This window comes from Anabrus simplex, chromosome 2, assembly GCF_040414725.1.
Source record: "Anabrus simplex isolate iqAnaSimp1 chromosome 2, ASM4041472v1, whole genome shotgun sequence".
NCBI classification, from domain to species: domain Eukaryota; kingdom Metazoa; phylum Arthropoda; class Insecta; order Orthoptera; family Tettigoniidae; genus Anabrus; species Anabrus simplex.
In genome coordinates this window covers 270632505-270644930 of record NC_090266.1, presented here as the reverse complement: position 1 = coordinate 270644930, position 12426 = coordinate 270632505, and the positions used below count along the sequence as shown (strand labels likewise).

Genomic DNA, 12426 nt, shown 5'->3' with positions numbered 1-12426 from the left:
TGAATTTTTCAAAATGGTATGCTGTCTTTCATGACTGCATACAGTAACAACTTGTGAAAATTTAGATTTTTAGATTTTATAATTCCACCTTTACAATACTGTATTTGTCTTTATTACAAAGACTACATTAAATTACACTCATGAAACATGTTTTGTCCTCTTATAGGACATCTTCAGTCACAAATACAAATACATAACATTAAAAATAAGGTGAGGACACATTAAAATAAGTGAATGCAAAGTCTTTGTATCCTGTGACGCGGCGTGATAGCGTCTTGTCAATCTTCAATGTTAAAATGGTGCAGTGTGAACATCATATGAAGCATGAAGTCCAATTAAAATCGTATGTTAAAACTCTTGTTCAAAACAACGAATTGTCAATTATATAACACCGTAAGTGGCTATGCAAATAAAATTATGTGCATATTGTACATAAAACTGTATTGTGGTGATGCCACATTATAATAGATTTCTTGATTAGGAGGTGGAGTTATACTGATGCTAGTTGAACCTGTGTGTTGACAATAGGGCCTCCTTGCCTGTCCCACATCGACCACTCCACCTCAAGTGCTAAAAAAAAAAAAAGTAGCTTCATCCACAGAGTGGGATTCTTTAATCATATCCTGGCCACCCTGCCGTATGTAAACTTCGGCTCAGGCACACCTCTGCGGAGGTTAGGACCTGCCTTCGGGCAGAAAACACCCTTACCTTACCTTAGGGGTTTCCTTCCCACTCCTAGCCCCTTGCTGTCCCATCACTGCCATAAGTCCTATCTCTGTTGGTGCAACGTAAAGCAAATGGTAAAAAATTAAGTATTTTAATATGGTTGGATATCTTGTAAGATCGTACTTATGGAGCTTTCTGTACCAGGCTAACAATAAAAAACTCTGCTGGCAAGCTTTGTTATTATGAACTGTCTGCTGAATGTTTCATTTAGGTGGCTACATTGCTAGCTTGCGATAACTTACACTTTATGAAGCAGTGTTTTAGTTTGCTTATGATACAATGATGCGACCTGTAAAGCATGTGAAAATCTGCCAGAAAAAGCTTGGATTATACAAAGTAGAAAGAAATCCAATCAAAAAGAAAGTCGAAATTGCAAAAATTGAATCCATGTTTAATCCCATAATTGGCGAATAATCAAGAAATACACTTAACTTAAATCATTCAGATGCCTTAATACTACAATTTACAGTGAACTGAACATTACATTAAAATATGACACCACCACATAGAAATTTACACACAATTTACAGAAGCTGGAGTCTATTCTTGAAGCATTTTACCGGACGGCTTCTTAGGGCCCACCGTCTATCGTAAACCTACCCACACAAATCATTATTTCCATACAGATTCTCACCATCATCCAGCACAAAAACAGAGCATTCTCACAACACTCACCATGAGGGTGAAACAAGTTTGTGAGCCATCAAATATCCAGGAGGAGATGGGGACATACTCAAAGTCACATTCAGGACAATGGTTACAACGATGTACAGATTCATAGAGCCCTGCATCCCAGAGGGATGACTGAGCACAGACTGACTCATAGAATGAAAACCTGAAGGGAACTGCCTACCTTCCTTTCATCCACAAAACCACAGATCGAATTTCCAAGGTCCTCCACGAGCACTATATAAAAGCAGTGTTTGGCACAGTCACAAAAATTGCTCACAGTTTAGGTAAAAGCAAGGACAAACTGTCGCCCACTACTACACCCTGGGATGTACAAAATTCCTTGTACTTGCAGCAAGGTATACACTGGCCAAACATGCCGGTCTATTGGTACTCGTATCAAGCAACAGAAATATCTGTCTCAACTAGACAGACAAGCCAGCAATAGCTGAGCATGCCCTATCAACGGGTCATGATGTCATGTTCCAAGATGTTCAAGCTGTTACCCATACTAAGCACTACAAAACCAAACCAAACCTCATGGCGAAATGGCCGCAAAGCCTTTCTAGCAACCGCTGCTCAGCCCAAAGGCCTGCAGATTATGAGGTGCCGTGTGGTCGGCACAACAAATCCCTCTCGGCCGTTATTCCTGGCTTTCTAGACCGGAGCCGCTATCTCACCGTCAGATGCCTCCTCAATTGTAATCATGTAAGCTCAGTGGAGCTCGAACTAGGCCTCAGATCCAGGTAAAAATCCCTGACCTGGCCAGGTATCAAATCCAGGGCCTCCAGTAAGGGGCAGGCATGCTACCCCTACACAGCAGGACCAGTGCTACTAAACACTACAGGTGTTGGATTATATGGGAGGTGTGGAAATACATAAAAATCCTTATAATTTAAACAGGGACACTGGCCGTCAATTAAGTAACACATGGTTGCCAGCCATTAAGAATTTGTGTAGGTAGTTCTCTTCCCTGTCCTTTTACTACTGTTATTTCATTTTGGTGTTTTCCAAATTCTTACTCTCCTCATCGCTAGATGGTTCACACTAGGCTATGTGCTTGGGTCATCCTTTCATAACGTGTATACATCTGTTACTGTATTCTTCTTACTTCTTTTCACTTCTGTGTCTTCAACCTCGTATAGTACGGCTTCCCTTCCGCCCCGCTTCTGACTGACTCAAATTCATTTTTCTTGTTTTTTTCTGCTACACACTTTTCTTTCCATCTTCAGCTCTATTCTATTCTTCAATCCTGTTAGTCTTTTGTTGCACTTTATTTTTATTTATTATTTCTTCAACATCATTCATCCCTGATTCATTTGATGACCTTGCTGTTTACTTCGTATGCACATACAATGGGACAAAAAACATCTTAATTGGAGCTCGGAAGGCTAGCGCACAGTGAACCATCAAGTGACGAATGGAAGTACAACTTACTATAGACCTACGGTAAAGCATTCTTAAATTCAAACCTTCATTATTAGAGAAATCTTGCTCGTGAACAGAGATTTTCTTCTGAACATGCGGAGCAAAGTTCTCTGCAAAATGTAAAGAATTTCACCTTGTTTTCTGATATGGCAAAAGCGCAAAAGTTTATTATCATGTATACTATTCAATCAAAAGTATCTGGACTCCTACCTCAAACTGAAGACAAGTTTGCTGGTAATGTACTCTCTAATAAGTAACATTAATATGATGTTTTTCTTTTTTTTTTTTGCTAGTGGCTTCACGTCACACCGACACAGATAGGTCTTATAGCGACGATGGGATAGGAAAGGCCTAGGAGTTGGAAGGAAGCGGCCGTGGCCTTAATTAAGGTACAGCCCCAGCATTTAGCTGGTGTGAAAATGGAAAACCACAGAAAACCATCTTCAGGGCTGCCGGCAGTGGGATTCAAACCCACTATCTCCTGGATGGAAGCTCACAACCGCGCGCCTCTAACCGCACGGCCAACTCGCCCGGAAATATGACGTTAGTCTCCCTTTTGTCTTTATCACAGGCCTTACTTCTCAGTTGGAGAGACTTCCCACCAGGCATCAAAATGCTTCCATGGGAATGGCATCCCATTCTTCTCCAAGAGTAATAACCAGAGAACATATTGGTGTTGGATGGTGGGGTCTGGAAAGAAGTCACCATTCTAACTCATCCCACAGGTATTCTACTGTGTTGAGATCGGGACTCATGGCAAGCCAGTCCAGTTGTAGAATATTATATTCCTTACACCACTGACCTGCCGGCCCCATGGTGTAGGGGTAGTGTGTCTGCCTCTTACCTGGAGGCCCCGGGTTCGATTCCTGGCCAGGTCAGGGATTTTTACCTGGACCTGAGGGCTGGTTCGAGGTCCACTCAGCCTACGTGATTAGAATTGAGAAGCTATCTGACGCTGAGATAGCGGCCCCAGTCTAGAAAGCCAAGAATAACGGCCGAGATAACCCGTCGTGCTGACCACGCGACACCTCGTAATCTGCAGGCCTTAGGGCTGAGCAGCGGTGGCTTGGTAGGCCAAGGCCCTTCAAGGGCTGTAGTGCCATGGGGGGGGGGAAAAAAACCACTGACCTGTAGAGAATGCTTTCATGACCGAGCGTTACCATGTTGATATAAACAATTTTCACCACTGAACTGATTGTCTATGGTAGGCAGGCAATACAAAAGCATTCAAAATTTACCGATAGCCTTCTGTGTTGACAGTGCCATGCAGCCTTACAAGAGAGCCAAATCCACGCCATGAGAAACATCCACACACCACCTCCTTCAAATTTCGCTGTTAGTACTGAACATTCAGGTACATAGCATTCCCCGGGCATTCTCCGCACCCAAATCCTCCCATCCGAGTGCCACAATTTATAATTAGATTCATCACTCCAAATTACTAATTTCCACTGTTCCAGTGTCGAGTGGCATCACTCTCTACACCATGTGTAATGGATGGATCAGCTTTCCTGCTCAACCCTGGTTCCCTGACTCATTGTCACCTGCAGCGGAATTACTATGCTATCTACAACCTCGAAACATCGCCCATCAGCCACATGACTTAGTGCAACTCTATATAACCAGTGACATCTTGTGTGCTCCACATATGTCATACATCACTCTATTCCAGAACTCTTCCTATATTAAAATTCTCTCCACTTATTGGCTCGCTGTCTGCATACCTGTTACCACTTCGCCCATAAATTGAACATTGTAATCTTTGTCTTGTGTTGTGCTTCCACGAGTGAGGGAGGAGATGGGCTCTACATAACCTGCTGTCCAAATCATGCATTTCACTCATGATTTCTCTGCACTTATCAACCAACTGTATTCAGGTAAGAGCAAGAAAGGAGACTAAAAATATTAGCAAGTGACAATTCTTCCATTAAAACTCAACCAACTGAATTCAGGTAAGAGCAAGAAAGGAGACTAAAAATATTAGCGAGTGACAATTCTTCCATTATAACTATCTTTAAGTTGACAAAATAATATGGGTATCTATTTTCAGTGGGTTGTTTTCTAAGACAATGGGACCTGGCAGTGATGAATACCGGAAACTGTTTCTATCTCAATATCCATCTGGCTGTTCATATTGAAATGTTAAATTAAGGTGCAACTCTGTGGTTCCAAGTTTATATGGCTTGTTTCCAAATTTGTATGTGCATGCCCCTCCTAATTGCTAGAACTGACCTGTTTAGCACAAGGTTATCGGTCTTTGCTTACCTTGCCTGTCAGCTGTGAAATGGGAATCATAGGTACAGTTGCACTAACCTTTTCTACTCTCAGCATTGATCTAATTCAATTCTCGAATGGAATTCTTAAAGTTGTCTGAGATGATTATTCAGTGTAGAATCAATGTAAATATTATATTTTTATACTTTGTTTTTAAACTTATTGTGTAGTAGTAAAATAATACATTGCCTCTTTTGGCACACTTTGATTTGATTGTACATTTGCATATTGACTGAGGAATTATAAATTTGTCTCTTTGAACCATTTTACTCTTATTGTGCATAGGTTTACAAATTCATTCAGCAAAAATCTGAGGTGATTCTCATGTTCAATTCATTAGGGTCATTCTGAAATGAAAATATTTGCCTTCATGGCCATGTTCGTATGAATGTAAACATTCTTTGTAAAAAAATGTTCTCACTTTTGGGGCTTGATTTAAATTAATTTAGATTTCTTGGCCATAAATTTGTAAAATTCTTCGAATTTTAAGAGGCATGTACGTCCACTGGTGCCTGTGTTAGTTCTCATACTTATAAAGAGCCTTCTATAATTTTCTTTTCAATGGAATGTACCAGTAAATATTTGGACTTAATAATTTTATGACAATATAAAATGCTTCCTGAACAATAAATATACTCGTATCTGCCATTCCTTTCCTCTGCCCTCATTCATCCCGGAAGTACCTCTGTTTAGCCCAGTTTCCGTGCATTCGTCATCTTTTCCTTCAATGCAGGTGTCATTACTCTACTAAAGTGTCTGTCACCTCACATTTAATTGGGCCCTTAATTGTGAGAACGACGAGGAAGTATTCATCTTTGAACATATCATTTTTCCAACCATATTAATGGAAATCACTTTCTGAGTTTGTATAAACACCATATACTTATATTCTACTATTATACACTTGTTCCATTTGGACGTTGTTGTGCTACCAAATTGTTGTTGTGCTGTGGTTGTTCCATCACGTTTCTGCTTTACAATTACATCACTGACAGCCGATTTGGAAACATTTGTAACATAAGAAATAACCTTGCACATTTCTTGCTCATGTGGTAATCTACGATTACCCCATGTTGAAAGATACTAAGTTCACCTGACCCAGGTAGCTGTTCCATGGTCGAACTGAGCAATGCAAACCTCCCTGCCTCCTTTTATGAAGGTACAATGCGTCATTCGTTTTTGTTTACTAGTGTACAGGGATGTCTGGATTCTTCTGATCAGACAGTGTTAGACAGCAGTGTAGTTAACTTGGACTTTCCTTGGACTGATATATCGGCAGATATCCCAGAATGTCTGGGACATGTTCAAATGACAGGTGCAGGAATTTGTCAACAAATGTTGATGAACTTCAGACACAAGTAAATAATGTGAAGATGACCATTACTTGGGGCAAGCTAAAATAATTTAATTGATGCACAGGCAAGTATGTCACTGCAAAGCAAAGCAGACACACAACTTGTAAATTAAATGTGCACATCTTGCATACATTATAATAATTATTTTTTGAATACTATTGTACATTAAAAGGATATCTTATAAAAATTTGATGACTATCAAAACTGCTTCATGTTATTCAAATATGGATAAACAATATTTTATAATAGTTTTCCATATTGTGGTATAGAAATACAGCAAGGTAATTCTACTTTGCTAAGGGTATTATAGTATAAAGCTAATGGCACAGCTATAAAGCAGTTATTACGACTGCAGTTAAAGATAAGGTATAGATCACAGGTATCCCTAAAGAGGGAACCATTTAATTATTAAAGTAAAAATAAAACTAATTACACTCTCAGTACCAGCAGAAACAGAAATACATACCTGAAGGATAAACACTTCTGTCCAGCGAATGAAACGCATAGGACCCATATAATCTGTACCATTGTGTACTCTTATTGATGGTACTCCATCTAGCGCAAGTCCATCGATAAAGCTCACCACACTAGTGAAGGGAAAGCAAAGTAAAAATAAGACTAAAATTCTGGATAATATTATTTAAAACATTCAACAACAAAATAATTCAACAATAATGTTAGTGATGAAGAAAATAAGATTTATTAGTCAAAACAAAAGTAAACAACTGTTTAGACACAAAATTCCTTCAGGTTTATGTCATGAGGAGGATAAGTTTCCCTACAGTTCTCTTTAATGTGCCATCACATCTAAAAGTACAGTACCTAATCTACAACATCGAAAAATGCGGAATACAGTATATCTAAAGTCAATTCCCCAAAATTTCCTCAAACTGCTGTACTAAACTTTTCTGAGTGGAACAAACTTCATGTTCTGGAATACCTAGGTGCCCTCATAGTTACAGTGACACACATGATCCCCAAACGTCACACAGCATAAGGTACCAAACAGTTTGTACCTAACTACAGATATTGAACTAGTGATCAACAATGTACGAAACCCTAGATAAAAATAAATTAGCTGTTTTGTTATACATTATTATGGAAATGATAATAATAATAATAATAATAATAATAATAATAATAATAATTTTATTTGCTTTAGGCCCCGATAACTACTATTATGGTATCCAGAGATGCCGAGATGCTGGAATTTAGTTTCGCAGGAGTTCTTTAACGTGCCATTAAATCTACTGATACAAGGCCCATGTGTTTGAGCACCTTCAAATACCACCAAACTGAACCTGGATCGTATTTGCCAAGTTGGGGTCAGAAGGCCAGCGCGTCAACTGTCTGAGCCACTCACCCTGTTGAATCAAATCAAATCAAAATCACTTTATTTGCAAATGAGGTGTCTACGTCGGTGGCAAATGGTACACTAAAATACATTATTGTCAAGCACTAAATTTTTAATTAACAAGAGGAGAGGATCTTTTCCTAGAATACAATATTATACAATTTACACTACAAAATTTTTCTATTAAACACACAGCTCATCCTTAATAAATTGATATAGTTTATAAAATTCTACTCATAATATCTCCTGTACTTACAAACATAGTCAACTCATATACAGCATGCAGAATGACTTCAAATAATACTATACAAATGGTATAAGATTAAAATTTACATCCTTCCAACTCCTAGGCCTTGCCTATCCCTTCGTCGCCATAAGACCTATCTGTGTCAGAGCGACGTAAAGCCCCTAGCAAAAAAAAATTTACATTGCATTTATTTATTTATTTATTTATTTATTTATTTATTTTTCACCAATTTTGGAACCTAAGTAGCATAACGACCTGCTGTGTCTTAACCACAGCCCTTAGTGCCACCGCTTTTCAGAGTTCCTGAAGGGCCTTCACAGCTACCGTAGCAGTCCCAGGGCCCTCGAAGTCCCCACTGTACTTCACCCCTACAAGCAGTCCCCTACTTCAGCTGTCCAATCTCCATAGACCAGGGAAGAGAATTAATTTATTCACACATATTTTTTATTTACAATAACCTGCACGGGTCGAATGCCCTCTAATATTTCATTTAGTTTCTCTGTTGCTGATTATTCTCTTCTTGAATATCTGTACAAATTTCGGGAAAGGATCAAACACTACCCCCGGCAAACTGTTCCACTCCTTCACGCCCTTCCCAATGAATGAAAATTTACCCCAATTGCTTCAGCTAAAATTCCTTCTAATTTTATACTTGTGGTCAGCCTGCCAATAATTATTTTCCTACTGAAGCCTCTCACGGATTTATCCCCATGCTTCTTCTCCTGTATAGGCTCTATGTAAACCTATAAGTTTAGTTTTCTCCCTTCTCTTACTTAATGTTTCCCACCCAAGTTCCTTTAACATTTCTGATACACTACTTTTTCTCCTGAAATCCCCTGTTACAAATCTTGCTGCTTTCCTCTCCACACTATCTGTTTCTTTTATTAGGCATTCTTGGTGAGGATCCCAAACACTGTTTGCATATTCCAATAATGGACGAACCATACTTAAGTAACGTTTCTCTTTTAATTCTTTGTTGCATCCTTTAAGTAGCCTCATTATGATATGTAACAATCTGTATGCTTTCCCAACAATGTCATCAGCATGACCCTTCCAGTGCAAATTACTTTCAAATCTCATACCTAAGTATTTGCACTTGCCATCTTTTGGGATAACTACCTCATCCAAAGTATATTTAAATTCAATTTTAAAGCTCCTGTTTGTGAATGTTGTAACAGTTGATTTGCCTCCATTAACCTTCATATTATTCTCTTCAACCCATTGTTGGATACTGTCAAGGTCTCTTTGTAAATCTTAACAATCCTCAATGTTATTTATTTCCCTATAAATAATTATGTCATCTACATACAATCTTATTTTTGATGTTATATTGTTCCCTAAATCATTTGTGTATATTAAGAAAAGTAACGGACCGATTATACTACCCTGTACAAATCCCTTCCAAACTTTCTCTTCCTGTAATACATTATTTCCTACTTTGACTTTCTGAACCCTTGAATTTAGAAATGTTCTTATCTAACGGATAACCCTTACGTTCAATCCTATTCCCTCCAATTTCTTTAATAATATTCCATGTTCCACTCTTTCAAAGGCTTTGGAAAGATCTATGGCTATGCAATCGAACTGGCCTCCTGAATCCAACTGATGTGGTATGTCCTGCTGAAATCCCACCAGCTGTGCCTCAAAAGATTTCTTTCTAAATCCATACTGGCTCCTCATGAACCAATTGTTATCATCACATATCCCTCTGATGTACTTTGCTATTAAACTCTCCAGTATTTTACGAACTATATCAGTCAGGCTGATTGGTCTGTAGTTCTCAGGTTTCCTTTTATCACCCTTTATAAATTGGTATTATTATAGATTCCTTCCATTCCCTTGGTATTACACTATTATTTATGACATAGTCAAAGAGAAATTTTAAATAAGGCACTATGTACCACCCCATTGTCTTTAATACCTCCCCAGTAATTTGATCACTTCCTGCTGCTTTTCCTTGCTGAAGAAGTTGGATTTCTCTGAAAATATCTTCATTTGTGAATGAGAAGTTTCTTGTTTCCCTATGTGTCTCTCCCTCTCTATCTTCTGTTTCGGTTTCCAACTCCTGACAATTTTCTACTGAATCTCTGAATTCCCTACTAAATAGATTTGTTTTCTCAGTATCTGTTATACAGATACCCCATTCTTCCACCGTTGTGGGGATTAGGATTCCTTTTCCTTTTTGATTCCTAATATATGAATACAGCTTTTTCCATTTCCCTTTGTGGTCATTACCCTCTTGAAGTATGCCATTTATTTAATTCTCTTTTGCTTCCTTTTTCACTCTATTCAGTTCCCTCATTAGCTGTTTTCTAGTTTCTCTACTCTCCCTACCCTCTTTGATTTTTTGTTTACTATTCTACATTTTCTTATCTCTTCTCTCCTTCCCAAATGATTTCTACAAATTTAGCCCAAAGTGTATCCACATTACTCCCTTCACTTATCCAACAAATGAATTGTGATTTAAGGTAAGTCCCAAATTCATCAACTTCAGTTTTTCTGTACAATTTCTTTTCTTGTGTGACCCTCTTATTAAGCCTTTTTGGTACAAGTCCTACATCCATTATTACAGCCTTATGGTCACCTATTCCTTCAATTACCTCAGTTTTATCAACAATTTCCCAGGGTTTAACCAAGACTACATCTAGCAAGTTATTGCGACGAGTCAGTTCTTGTACTATTTGTGTAAATCCTCTCTCCCAAATTAACTTATTTGCCAGTTTCTGTTCATGGGCTTCACTTGCAGCTCCATTCCATTCAACTTCAGGCAAATTTAGTTCTCTCCAAATTATTACCATATCAGAACACTTCCATTAATATCACCTTGATACCACCACCACCACCACGACTGTGTGTTTAACTTCTATTGAACTACAACTGATCTTGTAGAAACCAGGCAGCAGGAATATCATCCGTAAATATAAGGTTCTCTAATATATCAGTAAATTTACTGAGAAAGATTTCTAATATTCAAGCACTCTTAAGTGAAAACTGACTGTGCCATTGTTCAGTCCTACAATCTTGAACATAAGAAAAGAGTTTCAAACCAACTCTGCTATGCAACGGGTCAAGTATGTACCTATACTAATTATCAGTACTGATTATTTTGTATACCCAGTATTCTGCTTCTAATCCTTCCAAGATACCAGTACGTACATTCATTCATTCATTCATTCATTCTATCATTCATTCATTCATTCATTCATTCATTCATTCATTCATTCATTCATTCATATTCCACACACTGTACAATTATATACTATGAAAGATGCCAGTAGGGTAGGAAATATCAATTGATGTAACATTAGCAGTAATCTATGCACAATGATGAACACTTTATAAATAAACAAATACCTCAACATTAGAGCAGCATATATTAATAATACTAAATAACAATAGTAATAATCCTGTCAAGGAAAGAGTGAAGTATGAACCGTTTCAGTCACCCGAGAGAAACTCAGGTCAGGTGTTCAAAAATGTCCAACCATGAACATGAACGAGAGGCTGCACACCTTCAAGTCCAGTTCTCCAGGACATATGTCAATACATAATTATTCTCTACATCAACTGCTACTGGAAAGATATGTTCTTCGAGGATATTCATGGTACAGTAAAATCTGCCTTTAGCTGAACCATTATGAATGGGAAAACTGTCTATATCGGAAAATATTTCCAGTCCTGTGAATTATGGTTCAATATTAATGAGAGTTTACCTGAATTTAATAGAACCTGTCTGATGTGAAAACAGAAGGAAATTTTGTGATTATAACGGGGAAATATATGCAAATTTTCTTCCCAACCTTCCCAACCCTATTTAGTACAAGTGTATTCTGAATGGATCTAAGACAGCAGTGATAGCATACGGCCAGGAAATTAATTCGGACCACCTGGTTGTAAGGCAGCAACTCTATATGTAGACCACGACAGAGATATTCTGTGTGGTTTGAACATCCATTACTGTAGGAATGCGGAAAGACCGATACTTGAGGCAGGAATCATTGGGGCTTCCCTTAATCCCTTATCTAATTTCATCACCATGCAAGTGTAACCTTAGTGAGTTGTTGACTAATGGAACGCAGGAATTTGGGAGGATGGCGACACTACCTGCTGAACAATGCAGTGCAGTTTTCATAGAAAAGTCACAAATTTAGTGTGCTTACAGTTAGCAATCATGGAACTTTGTGCTGTAGTTACAGTGTAATTGAAAAGTAATGGAAGGAAAGGAACCTGTGATTTTAGATTGCATACACACAAAAAAATGAAGGTTTTAGAAACTAGTGAGAAAGACAAATTGCCTGTTAAGCAAATCGTAGCAAAGTTTAAGGCTGGGAAAACTCACATCTGTGATACTCTTAAGAAAAAGGTGGATTTAA

At 38.1% G+C, this 12426-nt stretch overlaps 1 protein-coding gene across 1 annotated transcript in view; it reads right to left on the bottom strand.

Annotated features, from left to right (window-relative positions):
- Sara (Smad anchor for receptor activation) overlaps window positions 1-12426 on the bottom strand; it is a 431539-nt gene that overhangs the window by 48923 nt on the left and 370190 nt on the right. Inside the window, exon 17 of the mRNA XM_067140577.2 lies at window positions 6919-7039. Coding sequence (XP_066996678.2) covers window positions 6919-7039 — 121 coding nt within the window. The remainder of the gene's footprint in view (window positions 1-6918; window positions 7040-12426) is intronic.